This window comes from Asterias amurensis, chromosome 8 (assembly GCF_032118995.1).
Source record: "Asterias amurensis chromosome 8, ASM3211899v1".
Taxonomy (NCBI): Eukaryota; Metazoa; Echinodermata; class Asteroidea; order Forcipulatida; family Asteriidae; genus Asterias; species Asterias amurensis.
The window spans coordinates 22,334,786-22,356,675 of record NC_092655.1 but is presented as its reverse complement, the minus strand read 5'-3'; the positions used below and the strand labels follow the sequence as shown (position 1 = coordinate 22,356,675).

At 36.7% G+C, this 21,890-nt stretch overlaps 2 protein-coding genes across 3 annotated transcripts in view; both read right to left on the bottom strand.

Annotated features, from left to right (window-relative positions):
- Nucleotides 1-21,890, bottom strand: part of LOC139941087 (dynactin subunit 1-like) — a 344,631-nt gene that overhangs the window by 163,197 nt on the left and 159,544 nt on the right. The window lies entirely within an intron of this gene.
- LOC139941093 (C-terminal-binding protein 1-like) overlaps nt 1-21,890 on the bottom strand; it is a 63,621-nt gene that overhangs the window by 11,762 nt on the left and 29,969 nt on the right. Inside the window, exons 2-3 of one of the 2 annotated variants that reach the window (XM_071937522.1) lie at nt 20,300-20,461; nt 1,587-1,776 (exon numbers count right to left, since the gene is read on the bottom strand). In XM_071937522.1, the coding sequence (XP_071793623.1) occupies nt 1,587-1,644 (58 nt within the window). In that variant the 5' untranslated portion in view covers nt 1,645-1,776; nt 20,300-20,461. The remainder of the gene's footprint in view (nt 1-1,586; nt 1,777-20,299; nt 20,462-21,890) is intronic. The other variant, XM_071937521.1, reaches the window with a different exon arrangement.

Genomic DNA, 21,890 nt, shown 5'->3' with positions numbered 1-21,890 from the left:
CCATGGCCCAACTTCATAGAGCTGCGCAATAACATTACACTTATCAGAATAAGGTTACCAGCCAAAATACCATGCAAAAGTACCATATCAGTTACAAACTGGTATCCTTCTTGTTTTTGCTTAGCAGAAAGTTCTAAGCATTGTTTTCTGCTTAAGCAGCTCTTTGAAATAGGACCCTGGCTTCCCATGTTTTCCTTGCTTGGACTTCAGTTTAAAAAAAATTGTTTTTTAAACTGTGAGTAACAGAAAATGTGTACTCCAGATCAAAAATATACAAATCAAGACTTCATTGCTGTAATATTCCCTTGGTAGATTTTTTCCCCTATTTTCCCCGGAAAGCTAGTTACCATTTGATGTCCTGACATTGTGTAACACTAATACGAGACCAGTTCCTAGTTAGGGATTGAACACTGGAGTAATACCTTACTTCCCATTCTCTAATTGAATAGATCCTCACTGCCTGCAATTTTGTCAGGACCAGTGCACGTTTCGCAATCTTATTTATGGATATTGGGGGGAAATTTCAGCTTCTTCTGTTTGCCCTTGGGGATTGGAGAGTGATGAGGATAAGGTTTAGGGGGGTTCTGGAGAGGTTTAAAGGCAGTGGACACTATTGGTAATTACTCAAAATAATTATTATCATAAAACTTTTCTTGGTTACAAGTAATGGGGAGCTGTTGATAGAATAAAACATTGTGAGAAACAACTCCTTCTGAAGTAATGTAGTTTTCGAGAAAGAAGTAAGTTCCCACGAATTTGATTTTGAGACCTCAAGTTTAGAACTTGAGGTCTCGCAATCAAGCATATGAAAGCACACAACTGTGTGACAAGGGTGTTTATTTCTTTCATTATTATCTCGCAACTTTGACGACCGATTGAGCTCAGATTTTCACAGGTTTGTTATTTTATGTATATGTTGAGATACACCAAGTGAGAAGACTGGTCTTTGACAATTACCAATAGTTTCCAGTGTCTTTAAAGGGGGTGTAGGGATAGTGGGGATAGAATGTGGGTTAAATGAGTATGGTTAGTTCATGGATTGGGATTGGGCAATGAGTCTGGGTGTGGGGAAAGGTCATTGTGAATTGGTGGAAGAGTTCGGGGGTCATTAAGTCTTGGTGAGATTTTGGAAGAGGTTTCATCGAGGAAGGAAACTGTGAATCGGTAGGAGCCATAGGGGTCATGTAAATGTAAATAAAATGAAATAATTGTATTAATTGTTGGTAAAGGGTTTTAGGTGACATTGAGTCAGATGTTGTGTCAAACGGCAACACCCCTACATTTATTGGTTGCACACCACATGACGTTGACCTTTGTGAAAGTTCAAGTTGTGATTAAGTTGGGATGACGTAGATTAATTTGAGGCCCGACATGCATCATTCCCAGAAATAGAATATATCTGTGAACCAAAAAAAGCGTTCCTGAAAGTCCGCAATAGACCTCATCGCAAATACTTGGTATGCGGGCGTTAGGCGAGGAATTAGGCGCATGCTGGTCTACCTCATTCAACAGTTAGCGTTTGCGCAATGGGTATTTACGAAAAGGTCTATACAGAATAAACCTTGAACCTCCAACTTTGAACTGACCTTCTACAATCCTATCGACAGACATTCTAGGACGTTTTGGCTTCTTCTGTTTGTCCATAGGAGAGCGTGGCCGCGAGTTGTTGAGCGTGCTGATATCCACAGTGACTGGTGCGTCGAGCTCTGGATCTGGAACGGGGACGTCTCCTTCTTTCTTCTCTCCTCCTGGAAAGTGACAGCTGCAGATCCGCAACTAGAGTCAGAAGAAAGTAACAGATAGAGTCGGAGATTGGGTGGGGAGGGTATGGAAGGAGGGAGAGAGTGAAATAGTGGTTCAGGTAGAGAGGAGAGAATGGTAGAAAGAGTGGTAGAGGGGAAAGGTAAAAACAACAAAAAAACGTCATTTTTATGATTTAGATTATCTTATTCTACTTTTAACATTCAAGACAATCTAAGTGGCATTCTCTTTGTTTTTTGGTATCTGATTGAAACCATAGTGTTAACAAGAGGAATGCCTTTTGGACACCCTGTTTTTATCCCTGTCATTTACATTTATGTATTGTAAGTAAATAATTTGAACGCCCAGTTTTATAAATTTCAGCAAAATTGGACACTCTTTCACCAAATCCTTGGTAGACCGTTGATTGAACTCTAATTCATAAATACTCCAGACAGTGTCTCTACTCCTATTGGTGGAGAGCGCCTCACGTGGGTGTGCATAAACCTTTTGTTAATACACACTGGAGCTCTGTTTATGCACAGAACAAACAAATGTATATTGTCATTTTAAAAAAATTGTAGTAATCTTTAGCACCGCTTTTTTTATGGTTAAAACTTCTCTGATATAATTTTTTTTTTATAAGAATCATAGATTTGATACTTAGTTTCATAATTTAGAAATGCTGATGGGCGAAGCCTTTTCCGCCTACCATATATGAACACCTAGAGAACACTTTGCAAGTTTTTACCACGAGACTTACTCAACTCAAGATCACAATGTGCAGTTCATGCTTAAACAAATCGCAACATCAAGAAAACAGAAATAACACAATGGAGAGAGGAGAATATAACAAGCGACCCTCGTCATAATATACCTGGGTTCACACTGAAGTCTGTACTCACCCTGATTACCCTGGTAAATCTTTGACAATGACAACAGCTAGTGTGTCTAATTGTGTACTCAAAGATTGTGTGATCAACTAATGTAAATGCAGTGCACATAATTGTATTTTCTACATGTTAGAATATAAGGTATCCATCTATGGGAAAGATACAATGACCGATCCTTAAACTCTAAAACGTATTTAATGAAATAGTGTCTGTACTTTCACAGGATAAAAGGTGACTCCATGATCTCTTGGTTCCCTTGAATAAATACATGTTCCTCAAAGGATTCGGGTACTTTTTCAAAATGTCCACAGGTTTACATTTTGAAGATAATCAGAGTAGAAAGCTTCCCTTCAAATATTAATTACTGAGGTGCTGTAGTTTTTGAGAAATGAGTAAAACAACTCGCAAAATAATTGTTGTCTCACTGAGACGAAAACTATTTTAGCATGTAAAAAGTTATGGTTATATTACCATAACATACCATTGTAATACGTGTACGTTTTTACATGCTAAAACTGAGACGAAAATTATATTTGTGACATTGTTTTAATCATTTGTCAAAAACAAAAGCATCTCAGTAAATAATATTTTCAGGGATGCTTTCTACTCTCATTATCTTCAAACTGTGTAAGTTTAATGTAAATCTGTGGACATTGTGTTTTGGTTTAGAAAAAATTACATACATGTAGACCCTTTAAGTGCATAAATCGTTTTAAGACAACCTTGTTTCATTTTTCTTATGTCAGGCTTTATAAGCAGAAGAACCTTATTTTATATCCAGCTGGCCAAACCACCACTGACACACTCAATGTAGCATTAAATCTTACACCTATTTTGCAATCAGATATCTCCAAAATGACAAACATAAATTTATATCTAACAGGCCAAGTTCATACACCAGAACCAATAAATCTTACATCTATTTTGCCTTACAATCAGTCAGATATCTCTAAAATGACAAACATAAATTTATATCTAACAGGCCAAGTTCATACACCAGAACCAATCAATGTCACATTAACTTGTTATAATTGTTTTTCTACTTCACTGATTTTTTGTCCATTTAAGATAAATCCTAAGAAAAAGAAAACATGATTTTATTTGTAGGTGGCCAGGCTCAAACACCACTGCCAATCACTGTAACTCAAGGTAAACCCGTGCAGTGGCTAAGACTGAGCCAAGTCTTCTTCTTCTTTGTGATCTGCAGATAATGGTTTCTAGCAACAGTAAGACGGACGAGAAAAGGAGCAAGGAAATCTCATCCTTGGCTCTTTAAGAAGGATGCAGTCACTAGGCGTTCACAAAAACCCTACGTTGTGTTTTTATAAATTCCTTATTGATGCACATAAGTCTTCATAGTGGCTTGTGGGTGTTCATTACACCACCATATTGAAGGAAGGGGGTCATTATTACAATAGGTCTCGGAGATGAAAACAGAATAAAATGATGTATTGCTACCCTAGCTCCTCCCATTTTTTCACTCAATTTAAAAAATTAATTTTGTTAAGAACTTACAACTGATTTCTCTCTCTGATTTTTTTTGTTAAAACTTACAAATTTAATATTTTGACATGATGCATGGAAAATGATATCATGTTCAGATACATTGTATGATACGTCTATGGATTGATTCTGAAAATGTTTCAGTCACTTTTTCCTGATTTGCATTATTCAGAAATGTTTATAACAATTTGTTATTTTAATGTTTTATAAACATTTCCGATACAAATTAAAAATAAACATTATAAAATATCAGAGTACATAAAAAACACCTTCCTCTTACTCTCAGCTTATCTAGTGGTAAATGTAACTATTAAAATTTAAAAAAAATTAAAACTCTTCAACAAAATCGAATTGAAGCTAAAAATATAAAGATGTAATAACACACACTTATTGACATGGTAATAGCCAGAGTTCTGAATGAGAACCATGATTATCACGCCATGTTTGTTTTATTGCTCCAAGCAAACCCATTGTACACTTTGTAATTTGGATATAATGCTATGCAACAAATAATTGAGGACGTTAAAAAAAAAAATAAATAAACCACCACAGAGATTGGTTGCAGTACCCTCAAGGAAACCTGGTCTCTTATCTGGTGTCTACTAATAATGGCGAAAAAAAAAAAAAAAACACCAAGCACTAGCGTAAATGTAAATCTACTTAAGGTGAGTGACCGATATTCATCCGGCCACCACACAATATGCACAGCAAAGTGTAGGTACAGTTGCCGAGTCAACCCGGACTGTAGGGTGAACGAGGGAGTGGGCCGTCCAATCCAGGGAAAGACCAGGGGGACATGATAGGTAGAGAGAAAAATTATGCAGTTTGAAACGCTCAAGTAAGAATTGAAGCAACGAACGGGATGAAAGAGAGAGAAGAAGAGAAAAAAATTGGCCCTGGCCGCATCCAGGTGCAGGGGAGCTGAGTGGAAGAATGGAGGAGCCCATGGCTCTTCAGCAATGCTAATGCGTCAGATGTTTCTCCACCTTATCTGATTTACTTTGTATCCTACCAGGTGACATTTGCATAAAAGCAAAGAGGCCCAACCCTGCGGACGCTCAATCATACTCGCATTAAGCCCCGTACTCACGGTCCGATTGACAGATTTTTCTTGTTGCTGGTGGTGAATTCAGGAGAGGCTAGAGCTAGCGCGGTGGCGTAGGACTACCATAGCTAGCTACCTGGCGATGGGGGATATCAGATTGCATGCCAGCTGAACGCCTTGGTGTGTGGGTTCATTTTAGATATTAAATATTAGTAGCCGCTAGTTCTTATAACACCAGACAAGCCAAGTGTCTTTAAGGTATTATCAAAACAAAGTCACTTCTTCATATAAGCTCTTACTGAGATAGCTTCATCAAATTATTTCAAAAACTTAAAGACAACCTGCATTTTTATTTTATATATTTACGTCGTCGTCATCTTTAATGAGGGTAAACTCTGATCAGTGCCTGGCCCTGCTTTCCAGGGAGGCCCTCAGTAAAAACAAATGTATCAGTTAAAAAACATGATTACATATTATGTTCATCAAGAACACTGAAGAAATTAGTTTGGGTTGATTTTACTAGAATATTTTTTTTAACACACTGGACACTATTGGTAGTTGTCAAAGACCAGTCTTCTCACTTGGTGTGTCTCAACATTTATGCATAAAATAACAAACCTGTGAAAATTTGAGCTCAATTGGTCGTCGAAGTTGCAAGATAATAATGAAAGAAAAAACACCCTTGTCACACCAAGTTGTGTGCTTTCAGATGCTTGATTTCGAGACCTCAAATTCTAAATCTGAGGTCTCGAAATAAAATTTCGTGGAAAATTACTTCTTCCTCGAAAACTACCTCACTTCAGAGGGAGACGTTTCTCACAATGTTGTATACTATCACCCTCTCCCTATTACTTGTTACCAAGTAAGGTTTAATGCTAACATAATTATTTTGAGCAATAATAACCAATAGTGTCCACTGCCTTTAAGGCCTCACTCACATTTGATTAAAACTCATTGGTAAAATAATCTTACAGTATGTGTTGATAGTACATGTAAACTACATTTGACTCTAGCCTTTTATAAATACACCTTTTCCCCATGTCTTTTAAAATCATTACAATGTCTTGACAATTTTAATCAGATTTCAACATTTGCCTAAGTGTTTCATGTTTACATTTTTTAGAAGTAATTGCTGCAAGATAAACTGCAATTACCATTGTATACCAACATCACATTCTTAAAGCTTCATTTTGATTGAGTGAACAGTCTAAGACAAAATTTGTAAATCAAATATACCTTTATTTTCAATCAATCATTTACAGCAAGAATTAGGGCACTCATCTTCATAAAATTTATTATCGTATAAAGCAGAACATGACACCATCAAGTTCCAATGCCACATTCATATTGTTGTAGAGAGCCAACGACCAGTGACTATTCACCCCTACATGTAAGTCCATACATACATGTAAGTGATAATGGACCAAGGTTTTTATGGTCCAATATCACACTAGTATAGCTCCACAGAGCAAACCACCAGTCATTATTGACCCCCGAAGTCTGTATATTGGTGATAATGGACCAAGCCTTCTAAGGTCCAATACACCACACTCTATAGCTCCAGAGAGCCAACCACCAATGATTTGTTACCCCTACATGTAGGTCCTGTACACAGGTGATAATGGACCAAGCCTTCTTAGGTCGAGTATCACACCATTTGGCCCTAAAACTCCAGAGAGCAAAACAACCAGTGATTATTTACCCCTGAGTCATGTAAGTCCGTACACAGGTGATAATGGACCAAGCTTTCCATGGTCCAATACCATACAACTGTACTCGTATAGCTCCAGAGAGCCAGCCACCAGCAGCTGCCTGGGTTAATTTCACCATTAAGTGGCATTAACATTAAGTTTCCACCACAGTGAAAGGTCCATTTGTAATTTAGCCACGCTAAGACCATAGAATGAGTCAGAGCCCAAGTCTGCTGACCAACAATCCCTTCTGGACGAGACCATACAGAGATAGAAAGAGAGGCCCTCCAGGCTCTGTAAAGCCAACCAACCACAATGTAGGATTATTACAGTGATGGCTGTTTTACAAAAAAAAGGAACAGGTGAAGTTGTAATGTCTGGAAATGAAATTGAACAAAACGCGACCTGGATGGAATAGGCCCTATGGGATCATAATAAAAATCAGCCATTGCTGATGCGAAAATTTTGTCAACCCCCCCAAATGAGCAAAAATTTTACAGCTAAATCTACATTTAGATGTCAGACAGGGTAGATGTGGCGACACTACACTATCTCTTTAGGCATGTCTCACATTGTAAATGACATATTATTTTATAAGCTTCTTTTTATTTGTGTGTGTTAATAACGATATTACTGACACATTATATACACTATACCAACTGTGTCCAGAATACACAAGTACATGTTCACACTACACCACTGGACAAATCTGTTAAAATGATTGTATCCCAAAAAAAATTCATTACGTTATTTGTCTGCCTCTAGTCCGAATGCAAATTCATGATAGCACATCCAGGGTAGGTTTAACTGAATACTAAAAAGAAAAAAAAAACAAAAAAAAAAACATCAATGTCCAGACATTGAGCTCATAGCCCGTTGGTCACTGACTCAACAAAATAACCAAAAAATACCTTGCATTTTTACGCTGCATTGTCCCATCTTCTACATTTTTTTGTTGATGAAATCATGATGAAATCAAGAAATAATTTTAGTGTTCATGTACTTATAAATGCTGAAAAAGTACACCCTGCATTACAAGAGGTAAAGGTGCAACATTAGGGATTATATATTTTCTCATGAGAATATATATTTTTGAGGAGAAAAATTATCTACAGAAAAAACACCCCTGTTTTGCAATGGTTGGTTCTGATTGGTTCATTGACACTGCCTTTCTAGCTGGGCACACACCACTAGAGTGGAGGATAGCTCCAGGGTAAGGTGGCCTCGAGGGGACATCAACAAATGGACAGAACGTGGTTTTGGTTCAGTGCATGGTGACTTGAGAGAGAAAGGTAGGATTTCTTCTTGAGGAATTTGTGAGTCAAGATAAAGCCTGGGTGAGATTGATCGAAACTGTTGATCATTTCAAACAACTGTTGGGCACATCTGTTGGTTAAACAGATGTAGTGAGTGGGCAAAATTAATATCCACATTTTATTAAAAATGATGTACAGTTGATGCATGGAAATTTCCAACCTCGATGGTACACCAAATGTACATGTATTGCACTTTTATAACAAAAAACATGAATTTAACTCTAAATCTCAAATCTAGCCTTTGAGAAAGACTCTGTTAGGGTCGAAGTACAGTGGATTCTTCCTTTTGTTTTAACCTCCATGGTACATGTCTTGCAATTTCTAGATTAAAAAAAAACAATCAAATTTAACTCTAAATTCTTGATATTTAGCCTCTGCTCGGGTCGAAACGTCGGGCAATTAGCTTTTTTTTGCAAAAAAATGTACAATACCCTTTTGATGGATGGAAGTTTACATCGGGGATAAAGAATGTTAATTATGTTTTTGCTACCCATATGCACCGATGTTTGTTAGCACTGTATACTTTCCTAGGCTCTGTGAAAAAAAAAATCACAGGGCGTGCTACTTCTAAAGGTGGGATTCAAACTCACAACCTTTTGGACATTAACTTCATACAAGGCCTGGAAATTAAACTTTTATTTTAGTCACGATATATTGCCCACATTATATCGCGATATTCGATATAATCGCGATTAATTAAATTTGACATCATCAGTCTTCAAACTCCAAGTGAAAATTGTAGAAGAGACAGTCATAGCATAAGAGAGGTGTTCTAATGACCTATTCTTCTGGTTTTACTCCAAACCTATGGGGTGCAAGATGTCTCAGCTAGCAAATACATTGCGATATTTAATCGATATTGCAATATATCGCGACGCGATATATCGATATTTCGATTAAAACCAAATCCATCCGATATCGAAATCGTTTCCAAATTAATATCGCGATATTCGATATCGTGATATCGCCCACGCTTAATGCCATTATCATTATGCAAAATGCAAAGGGCACTTCCATTGGACAATCTTGAAAGTCGCACCAATGCCAAGACCACAGGCAACATAGGCCACCGACTCCGTGTAATTACAGGCCTGTTTTAGAGAATTGTACAAATCCTCAGACTTGGTTTTTCCGTCGTCAGCATGGTCAAGAAGATTAAACCTAAACTATCAACACAGCATTGACTGATTCGTTTCCATTGCAGAAAACTTCACAATCTATCACAATTTTTTTTTACAGAGATAGAAATCTGCAAAATTTTACCTTAATCTTCTGCAACACTCTATTGTCAAGCAAAACGCTAAAATAAAAATGAATAGTATTACAAAAAATATTTTTTCCGAAACTGGAAATTGATCCCCCAGTCATCCCAGATGATAATTTTATCAATTCATATTTCCATGAAAATGACAAATCAAGCAGAAAAACATCTGTTGAGTTTAGCCCTAGGTGGGAGTAGTGGTAGACTGTCTAGTATCTAGACTTCTCAATTGATCAAACAAGACAACAAGCCTTGAAAGGTTCTGTCTTGTACTTCATCTAACAGCCTATTTATCTTACCATACATGTACATCATTTCACAGACCTCAAATTAACCCATGGCACACCCACATTGATTGCCGTGGTGCCCTATGCTTTTGCTGTGGTGCCCTTTGGAAAGTTCCACTACAAATTTACCTTTCCCTCATAGAAGTGCCCCTTACCGAAGCAAAGTTCCTGAGTTTTTTGAGCACTGAATATTAAAGCCATTGGACCCTTTCGGTACAGAAAAAAAAAAAAAAGTTCACAGATTTACAAATAATTTACAGGGTTTACAGAAGGTAATGGTGAAAGACTTCTCTTGAAATATTAGTCCATAAAATGCTTTACTTTTTGAGAAAACGGTAAAACAATATAAATTCTCGTTAACGAGAATTACGGATTTGTTATAAACACATGTCATGACACGGCGAAACGCGCGAAAACAGGAGTGGGTTTTCCCGTTATTTTCTCCCAACTCCGATGTCCGATTGAGCCTAAATTTTCACAGGTTTGTTATTTTATATGTAAGTTGTGATACAAGAAGTGTGGGACTTGGACAATACTGTTTACCGAAAGTGTATAATGGCTTTAAGAAACAACATTTAAAGATTAGACAAGTAAATTATTCGATTTTATTCACTGAGTTCACATCATTGTATTAAGAGAAAGAGAAATACATGTCTAGTAGGCTTACAAAATATGCTGTTATGATCTCTTTTGGCCACCATAGTAATTTATTGATATTTATTCACACTATTACACAGCGTAATAGCAGGGACAGACATGTAAGAGTAATTGGCTGTAAAGGGCCAAGGAGTGAGGCCTCGTCTACAGGCCAAGCAGTGATCTTGCCCAGTTAGCCATTTCAAATACCACGACACTTGATTGGGCAGAATTCTGACATGGGAAGATTTGAAACCTAGACAAGTGCAGGAGACCACTTTACCATGGTTATTCTATGGACCCAAATGAGAAGTACAAGATGGCCAAATTAGAATGAAGTATTCTTCATACATTCAACATAGGGTGCCATTTACTAAGGAGAAAATGCCTTGGTGCCCCTGCTTGCCCTTCCAATAATGAGGCATACAGGCCTGGTTCTCCCTTGACTATAAACTCGTGTTTCAAGTTTTGTTTATAGGTTTTCATTTCTCATGTTTCTAGCGACTTACAAACATTAAAGCCATTGGACCCTTTCTGTAAACAGTATTGTCCCAAGGCCCACACTTTGTGTATCACAACTTATATATAAAATAACAAACCTGTGCAAATTTAATGCAATCGGTCATCGGAGTCGGGAGAAAATAATAGGAAAACCCACCTTTGTATCTGCACGTTTTGCCGTGTCATGACATGGGTTTAAAATAAATTTGTAATTCTCGATATCGAGAATTGATATTGTTTTACTGGGTTTTTTTTTTAAGTAATAGTATTTCAAGAGAAGTCTTTCACCAAACCCTGTAAGTTATTTGTAAATCTGTGAACTTTTTTTTTTTTTTCTGTACCGAAAGGTTCCAATGGCTTTAAGACTCCATATTTTCAAAATTCATGCAATTTATCAAGAAGATTATATATATGACAAATATCATTCAAGTTCGAAACATCATGACTTTTTTCAAATTTAAAAAATGAAAGCAAAAGCACTTCAGATCTTAGAAAAGATCTTGTTTAAATCTTACTTGTATCCTGTCTGCACAGAGTGAACAAGTAAACGCATTTCCTTTCCTGTTCATTGTGTGTCTAAAATAAACTAAGTTTACCAACAAAGAAATTATATTTTTCTAAAAAATTTGGTGAAGTACCCTTTTTTTCATATTAAAATAGATAGTTTGCATTCCTCTTTGGATATTAGTTCTATGTGAATGTCTTACCAACTGAGCACCAGACATAGCTTCATCAAATAAGTCTACATGTCCCTCAATTCATGTGAAAATTCATTTTAAAATCATCTAATTTTTTGTTGGTTTGGATGGTTTCTCTTCTTCACTCATAAAACATAGTGAAGAATGTTCCTTCATTGAATTCTGCTAACCAACTAGCAGAACAGACTTCTCCCCACATCTCAAAATTAAACGGGCAAAGAAAACACGTTCACATAAATTAATTTTATTCCACTGGAAATTGAAAGCCTGGTTTAAGGATTTACCCATGGCAAGGTTTTACTGATAGTATTTTTAACAAAAGACTCCGAGTATAAAAGCAAGGGAAAATTTTCCCCACTGACAATATATTAGCAGCATACCACAAAAGAGCTTCCCTAGCTGAGTGGCGACTCTGTACTATGGCCGTTAAGTTATCATGCACGCTGTAGAAGATGACCTTGAACTGTTGGGGCCTCTCCTATGCAAGCATCTTTTAGACTGTCTTAAGACTGTCAGACAGTGGGTGTGTGAATACGGATTAGGCTTGATTTCCTTCTGATTAAACCCTGGAAGTAGAAGTAAAACCTTCGACTTCTCCGTGACTTCCAACGATATTTAGTCAGATCTTTAAACATTTATGAGATATGGAGGGGATGCTTTGATGCACAAGATGAAATTTAACCATTTGTTGTTTTGTTTCGCATGATGGGTAAGGAAATACACTGACACTAATTTCTGGAAGTAAATTAATGAACAATTCACTTAGAGTCACGAAAGAGTGACTGGGAGTAAAGATTCCCCGAGCATGATCTTTGAAAATGTTTTCGCACTTTAAGAAAGCGATGTACTTGGTGTTAATGTACTCTCCTTTAGAGTGTGTGACTGTTTGATTCATATGGTTCAATAAAATGAACTTTTCATTCCGTAAAACCCTTGATCTTTACGCTAGAAGTTTTTATGGTGATCAGAATTGTACCAACGGGTCATTAACTATGCATTTGATGACGTTTCTTCTAATGACTCAGATGAGGTGTGAGAAATTAACTGGAAAACCAGTGTTCAAAGTAATTGAGGTACATCTATACTTTCTATGGATGGTCAATTAAATAGAAAGTCAAAGATTGAAAATGGTGTCTTAAGGATGACCAGACACCCAGAGTTTAAGCTCACATGGTGAATGTAATATCTTGTCTTCTGTATCAAGAGTCTTGTGCCAGTGTAGCTTCTTGTCGTACCCAATGTTTGTCGGTCCTGTTGTTTGTGTGTCTGTTGTTGTTTTTTAGTTTGTTTGTTTGTTTGGATTTTTTCTTCAAGCTTTACTTACCAAAACAGTCCAGTCCCATACCATCACACATTAATCCATATTGCTACTTATTGCTTTTTTTCATACTCAATACTTGGCTATCTGTCTGTTCTGTTGTTTGTGTGTCTGTCTGTTGTGTTTTTTTTTGTCTTAGTTTGTTTGTTTGTTTGTATGTCGGGGTGTTTGTCGGTTTGACTGTTTGTTTGGATGTTTTCTACATGCTTCTGCTTATCAAAACAGCCCCATACCCTATTGCATTTATTTATACTGCTACTTATTGCTTACTCCATAATCACATGTACTACTTGTCATTATTTTTCATAAAAGTATGGAAACAATTCCTCGTTATTGTTCATTGCCTAAATGTTTATTGCTTTTAAATATTGTATTGTATATAATTTATATTGACACAATTTGGCCGTTGGATACAAATTAAATTTTTAAAGCCATTGGACACATTCGGTAAACAGTATTGTCCAAAGGCCCACACTTCGTGTATCACAACTGATATAAAAAATAACAAACCTGTGAAAATTTAGGCTCAATTGGTCATCAGAGTTGAGAGAAAATAACGGGGAAAACCCACCCTTGTTTCCGCACGTTTCGCCGTGTCATTACGTGTGTTTAAAATAAACCCGTAAATCTCGACAACGAGAATTGATAACCGTTTTAAGGTTTTCTCGAAAAGTAAAGCATTTCATGGAATAATATTTCAAGAGAAGTCTTTCACCATTACCTTCTGTAAACCCTGTTATTTGTAAATCTGTGAACTTTTTTCTTTTTTTTCTGTGCCGAAAGTGTATAATGGCTTTAATAAACCATCAATAAAATATAATAAAAATAAACAAATGTGTATCTGAATCTCTGAAAGTAGTGATCCTATGGATTCTGAGGCAGCATTTTAGCATCGCCATTTCATTCAGGGAGTACATTGCCTCTGTTTCTACTTTCCTTGTACTGTCAGCTCAAATAACTCATCCTTTTCCTTGTAGTAAACGAGTCTCATTTATCACCGATATTCACTTCAGTTCCTTCTAAACCCGAATCCTACCCTGCACGCTATGTTGTTGATTCTCACAAAATCAGGAAAGGAGTATTTTTAGTAACAGTCGAAGGCTGTATCGTTGGGGAGAGTATGTTCTAAATTTCTACAGATTGGCTCTTGGCTTTTTTCCAAGGGGTGTAACATTGGTTGACTGTGATTAGTTTGGAATCATTCCTGCATGTGTGAAGTCTATACCTTTAAAAGGGAAGGTACACGTTTGGTAGTTACTCAAAACAAATATTCACTTAAAAACTGCCTTGGAAACGAACATTGGAGAGCTGTTGATAGTATAAAACATTGTGAGAAACGGCTCCCTCTGAAGTAGCATAGATTTTGAAATAGAGTTAATTTCTCACTAAAATAATAAAAGACTTCTAGCTAGAAGTCTTTTATTCCTATCTGAAAGCACACAAATTCGTCCAACAAGGGTGTTTTTCTTTCATAATTTTCTCCTGACTCCGATGATCAATTGAGCTCAAATTTTCACAGGTTTGTTATTTTATGCATATGTTGGGAGACACCAAGTGAGAACACTGGTCTTTGACAATTACCAATAGTGTACTGTCCCTTTTAAAGCCAAGAATCAAACTACATAACTGAACATGTACACGTTGTTGACCACTGGGGTTATAAAGCAGTGAACATGAAACCATGTTCACCATGGTTCAGAGAATAATGAACTCCAGGGTGAACAGGAAGACTGCTCCATTGAATCAACTCTCAGTGTTTCTCTTCAGAAGAGACTGAGGTCGATTTCTCAGAGATACATGTAGCCCTATAACAGGGGTCGATTTCACAAAGAGTTAGGACTAGTCCTAGGAGATATTAAAAACGTACGGATAGTCCTAAGTAACTCGAGATAAGACTAATCTTAACTCTTTGTGAAATCCACAGCAGGGGTTGATTTCACAAAGAGTTATAGGACTAGTCCTAACTTATAGGCTAGTCCTAGGAGATATACAACTTGCATGGCTAGTCCTAAGTAACTCGTCCTAACTCGAGATAAGACTAGTCTTAACTCTTTTGTGAAATCCACAGCAGGACTCTTTAGGAGTTATTAAAAACTTAAGGCTAGTCCTATATGTAAGTTAGGACGAGTTAACCTTGAAATAAGACAAGTCTTAACTCTTTGTGAACTCAAACCCTGGTATAGTTAAAGATAGATCACATATTGGTTTAAGTCAATTATGCTGGTTTACAGGCAAAACAGTAAAGAGGTAGGCGTACATGTACACCACCAAAAGTCACGTGTGAAAGCATTCGGCTGAATACAGTTTAAACTTGCCGAGCGAAAAAGGTATTTTCACACGAATGTTAAATTCATCCACATTTAGCGGGGTTACAGTGGGTACCAGCTGCATCTCTGGGCACAGCATTTGTAAATGGACACCAGCCTTCAGAAATATGAGAAATGATTCATACGCATAAATCATTTCTCCGATTCAAATGTTTTGGAGTGAAAATATCCAAACCACTACTACGTGGAAAGGGAAGCCTTTCTCAAAATAGTTAAATACTTTCAACAGCTGCAGTTATTCTATTCAAGTATTTTGTTTATGGTCATTAGTTTTATATGATCAAACCTTTGAAGCATAAATAACAGACAACTTTGATTTGAATAAGAAATGTGACATGGTCTATACAAACTGGGATGTCTACTGGTGGTTTGGACAATCAGTCAGAATAATTTCTGGCATACACTATTATGAGGAAATCCTGTCTTCATTTATTTTCATTTTCTGTCACGCAACGCAAGAAGATATTTAGCATTTTGTGAACAAACAAAAATATAAATAACACAAGATTCAAATCTATTCTCAAAACTTTTATTATGTCAAAGCTTTTTCAAGGAGTCATTTTTGTGTGTCTGTTTTCTTTCGTTTTGTTTTATGGTCTTACTGCGCATTGAACAACCAGCAGGGTGGATATGTGTCTATTAAAAGTCTTTATTGTTATTAGTTATTAAGACGGTTGTCATGAGTTGCAAGAAAGAGATATTGTGAGTCCAAATGGAATGTTTTTATCTCGGAAATTGTAAACATTCTCTGATCACATTTAGCATCAGAGTCTCTCCACCTGCGCACTGGAGTCCCCACCTATGGAACCAACTCTTTCCAGAAGACCGTCAGTCTGACTCAATGATGAATTTAAAAAAAAACTGTTAAAGCAATCGCACAACATCGGTAAACAGTATTGCCCAAAGGCACACACTTTGTGTATCACAACTTATATATAAAATAACAAACCTGTGAAAATTTAGGCTCTATCGGTCATCGGAGTCGTGAGAAAATAGCGGGAAAACCCACCCTTGTTTCCGCACGTTACGCCGTGTCATGACATGTGTTTAAAATAAATCTGTTATTCTTGATATCGAGAATTGATAATTGTTTTAATGTTTTCTCAAAAAGTAAAGCATTTTATGAAATAATATTTCAAGGGAAGTCTTTCACCATTACCTTCTGTAAACCCTGTAAGTTATTTGCAAATCTGTGAACTTTAAATTTTTGTTCTGTTCAGAAAGTGTCCAATTGCTTTAAAGACTGAACTGTTCAGAGCTCATTTATTTGTTTATTGTTGATTCTTTATTTGTTCAGCGCCTTGAACTAGTGTCTAGGGTATGTGTGCTTTATAGGAACTTGGTATTATTATTATTGGAGACAAATTTGAAACTGTTTCAGCGAACATTTCAAAAAATTCTTACTTATGGACAAAACATGGACAAAAATGTTGTACCATTCCTATCAAATGCTTGTAAAACCACAAATGAAATGATGTGAAACTAAAAAAACAATTTGTTTTCATTTGTCCCTTTCTAATTTGATGAAATTCTAACCTGTACAGTGCATTTGTTCCGGGCCATCTCTCATCCAACAGAGGCTCATATATACAGGTTCATATAACGCAATCAAAGCAATCATAAATGATATAGACATAACATATTTCTAAATGAACGTGAACAAAAACTTAAAATTTGCTGTCATTCATTTTGATTTATATTTGGGACATAGAAACCAGAAGAATAAAAACTTCACTCAAGCCCGGTTCATACTTCCTGCGAATGCCAATGCGAAGCGAATATGATTACACAAATTCGCAACGAATAATTCGCAGCAGTTGAACTCTGTTCGACTCACCTGCGAATATCGCTGCGAAAGGAGGGTTGTGACTTCAAATTTACGTCAAATTCGCTTCGCATTCGCAGGAAGTATGAACCGGGCTTTAAGCCTAGCAGATTTAGTACAGAAGTGGTTTGTTACACAGCAGTGGTAAATATTTCTAAATGAACATGAACAAAAATTTAAAACTGGTTGTCATTCATTTTGATTCATATTTGGGACATTGAAACCAGAAAAAAAACCTTGACTAAAGCCTCGTAGATTTAGCACAGAATCGGTTTGTTGCACAGCAGTGATAAAGGCAAATGTACAATCAGTGTTATTCCAAACAACACTGAACCACTAATAATGATTCCTAGGTGCGCAGCATACGTAACGAACCCCCCCGATTCAATAGCTTGGTCTCCAGGCACACAACACTGCTTGAATGTGTAAATTAATTGGGTCCGTGACTAGTTCTCCAGTCATTCCAATATCAGCCTATTTGATGGTAATAATGTGGTAGCTGAATACCAAACACCATAGTGCATAACCCATGCTAAATGCATGTACTACATGTATATACAAACTTGTCAGATTTGACAAATAAATCTTTTCCCCTTTTCACATTATTGTCCCCCTCCGGCCGTTTTGAGTGGTATTCTAAAACATTATCTTCAGTTCAAAATGCTGTAATAAAGGTCACACTTCGAGGCTTGTGAATAACGCCAAAGACCTGCCTCCAAAACCGGCGTGTAGATTCACCTTTGACCTCAGTCATTTTACATAGAGATACGCAGTCAAATTCTATTGCGGACGTGATAGCAGTGTAACTATTTGGGCAGCTAGCTCATGTCACTGCACGTTTATCAAATAGTCATTGTATCCAATGGAATCACTGGATCTAGCGCCAGGGACCTGTCTTTATCCTTGCAGATAAAGACAGGGGCCCAGTCTAGAATAAAGGTTGACAGCTCGATTTGACAATGTATTCTTGGTATTCCAAAGCAGAATTTATGTATTAGAAAATCGGAGATGTAGCACACTTTTTACACAACAAAATCATTCTAGTGGACAGCAGGCTTGTATGCTTTGTTTTTTGAGTAGGGGCAAGGGCATCAAGGCATTTTCTCCTTGATAAAGGGCACCCTATGATTAAAGTGTAAATTTCTACAGGAGCATTCCAAGGGCATCTAGGACATGATCAGGGGGCATGGAGGCGATTACCTCTGTTGCCTCCAAGAATTATCAGGCCTGGGGCAGAATAACCTTATATCCAGGATAGTGTTCTAACCATCTTGCGCCATATAATCTACCACTTGAATGATTTCACATTTCCAAAAATCTATGTTATATTTACAGTTGATTGTACTGGATTGATTTATTGGTCCACAAGTATGCTTAATAACTACCAAACAACGAACAAGAAAAGAAAATTCACTTCAAAAAAATCTGTTTCTGAAAACTTATTCAACAGGAGCTACATTTCCTTCCAAAATGCAAAATCAGTTTTGAATAGAAATTTCAACAAACCACTGAAGTAACATTTAAGAATCATGACAAGAGAGCAGATTGGAGAATATATCCGTCCATGACTACGCAGGACGGACAGAAACAACGGGGAAAAAACCAGACACTACACAAAATGTTGGTAAAACATTACACAAAGCTTACATATCGTATGGAACACAATACATTATCGGTTTCAGGCAAACAGCTCAACTTGTTACAAAATGTAGTATTGCAATATTGGAATACGGCACCAAGTAATACAAATTCTTTACAGTGCCCAAGGGTTAACAATGAGTCCCTCGGTATTTTATAACAACTGTCATCAAATATCTCTCAGCATATTGTTGTAAAATTGTGCCTTCAGACCATTCCATGTCATATCCAGTGCTTCACGCCAATCTAACACTAAAATCATCCGCATAAGTTCGTTTACGCCTAACCCCCTTTAATAACAAAAAATTAGCAACCAAAATTTGAAAACAGATATTTTCCCCACGAAGCCATTTGCAATAGGGGGAAAGAAATGGGTACTGTAGCAATTCTGTTTGCAATATGTGAGCCATAAATTATGAACTTTATATGAGGGCCCCGAAGCAAAGATAATGCGGCGGCCATCACTGGCCTAGGTTCCTGTCATAGGAGAGCACCAAGCTAGATCTTGTTGCGCATCGCTAATTTTATTTCTTTGTAAAAGGAGATGGGAGAGAGAAGCAAAGATGACCTGGGGAGAAATAACACGACGCACCGGCTGACTGCAGATGGGGAGGGTGGTCACCGTCAAACATGATACCGGGCATCTTTATTGATGGTAACATCCGAATAAACAGATAGGGTGAACTGTCCGATGCTTCGACTACTCGATGATTCACCCAGATACCATCATTCCAAAGCATTTTGGCTGTTGAATTTAGGTACACTCCCCAAGGACTTCTCTTCAAGTAAATGTGGGTGGTTTCTCGATAAAATATAACCCACAACCAATCATGTGTTTAGCATAATCAACAACGATTCAATTCTTCAAACTTTGAATAGCAAAGTCTGACATTTCTAAAGCGTTTTAACGTCCAATTTCGAGGTGGGGGATTTAGGAGATTGTATTAGGAGATCGTCCCATTCTTAATCCTGTGTTTCTCATTTAAAATAAAGTAGGTTTACATCTTAAGATATTCCTCCAGACCTCCGCCATTAATTTCTTGCTCCTCTTGTGTCTTTCTTCTTCATCTCCATGTTAATGTCTTGAGACAATTTGATGGCTTTGATGAAATAATTGACTTGAGGTAAAGACTGCGATATGTGAATAAATGTAGACATCAATCAGCTTTGATTTCTTTCGTATTTTAACACAAGACTTTTCTACATTCAGACATTGACATACTCAACCTTTTAAATTTGACATCTAGATTGATACTAAGTGCTGGTGTTCGGATAGTTCCAATCTTAATATATCAAGGAGAAGGATTTCACAGGATTAAAGATTGTTTTAATTTATTTTTTCTTAATCAGAGGAAATGTGTAAAGTCAACAGCCTGCAGTTTAAGTTCAACCTAATTATTTATTTGTTTGTATTTACGCGTTTGTTTATTAAAAATATATGATCAGTCACAACCTCTTGATTCTCACTCCACACAACAAATTCAACACAGCGTCTACATAAGGCAGGTCAAAGGTCATATAAGAACACAAATAACAATAGCATAAAAAGCACAGGTTTACTACAAATAAACTAAAAACAATGAAATGATGTCAAAATTAATCAAATAAATGGTTCTGTACCTGAGGTGGAACAGAGTGCGTGTAACAGTGGATGCAATGTGCGGCCAACGCCTAGATGGGCGTGTTTGAGGAGGGCGTGTCTGTGTTTGTGGGCGTAGCTGAATACCAGTTGGGCGTGGCGTTCTCACTTCTCTCTGCTCGGCTATGGAGCAAGTGAAGGCCCTACAAAACCAAAACACATGCAAGGACACGAGGGGAAATAATGAAAACAATCAAGCAAAAAAAACATCAAAATGAGTGGGAAAGAACAACAAAATAAATAAAGTAGGAATGAATGATTGAAGTGATAAAATACATAATTTGGCTTGGTCACAAACAATGTGGTGTATCACAAAAACCTTCGTAAGAGTTTTCCATATATTATATAATCAATTTCAGAATTGTTTTCCAAAAATTCCGCTTCTGGGAAGATTTGTTTGATCTTTTCTTCAAGTTATCAAAAAAATAAATTAGATAGTTTGGTCTATGGTTTGGTAAAATGTAAAGTAACGTCAGCTATTGTCAATACATTTCATAAAACACTAATAGAAGAGATTCTTCCGAAATATCTACTTCTTTTTTTAATCATTGTTTTTTTGTGCTACTTCTTTTTTTCTTTTTTCTTTTTTTACAAATTAAAGTATTAATAAAAAAAAAAAAAAAATTAACCCATACACCGATGTGTGTTAAGCACTGTATACTCGGTACTTTCCAGACATATTACTCAAAATTGAAGTACATTAAAAAGAACCAAAGTTGAAACAATGGAAGACATTACCCACTGGTTTAGTAACACACCAATTGTTTGACACAAGACACACCAGTGTGATCACTTTAAAAAATATCAAACTCAAAAATGATTATATTGCGATTGGCATATTATTACGGAGTTATCTTCGATGTCATACATGTATACTTGTAAATCTGTCACGCTTGAGTTAACGTTGTCAATGGTGAAGATATTTCAGGGTCTAGACCCAGCCTGTTCATCAGACCACTGGTGGGCCAAAAAAAACCTAGGCCATAAGAAAATAATCCACTGTTTCTCGTCTCATACAGGGTGTCATGTCTACAGCTGGAATTGTTTTGTTTTTTGTATCATGTATAGTACATGTTTTAATCAGAATCACAAGAGGACATGTACGTACACCCATGTTAGAAAAAGCATAATTTGTTTTAACCTGAAATTTGTGACGTGCTGATCTGACTAGTAATAGGAAATTTTGTGATTAAACTTCAAAAACAAAATTGTTTGTAACACAGAAATTTAAAAAATCAAAGATTCTTTCAAGTGAGTACACAAACATGGTGAATATTTTTTCTTGTATGGTCTTAAAAAAGTGGGTCATAATTTTTCAAGAATGCATGATATCGCCCACTGGGTTTTAATCTTAGCAAGCCAGTTGATTCTTCACGTACCATGTAGCTGAGGTTTCGGCTGGTCTCTGCGCAATCTCTACACAGTTGTTCCGACCACCACTCAATAACACATTAAAGACACTGGACACTATTGGTAATTGTCAAAGACCAGTCTTCTCACTTGGTGTATCTCAACATATGCATAAAATAATAAACCTGTGAAAATTTGAACTCAATTGGTCAACGAAGTTGG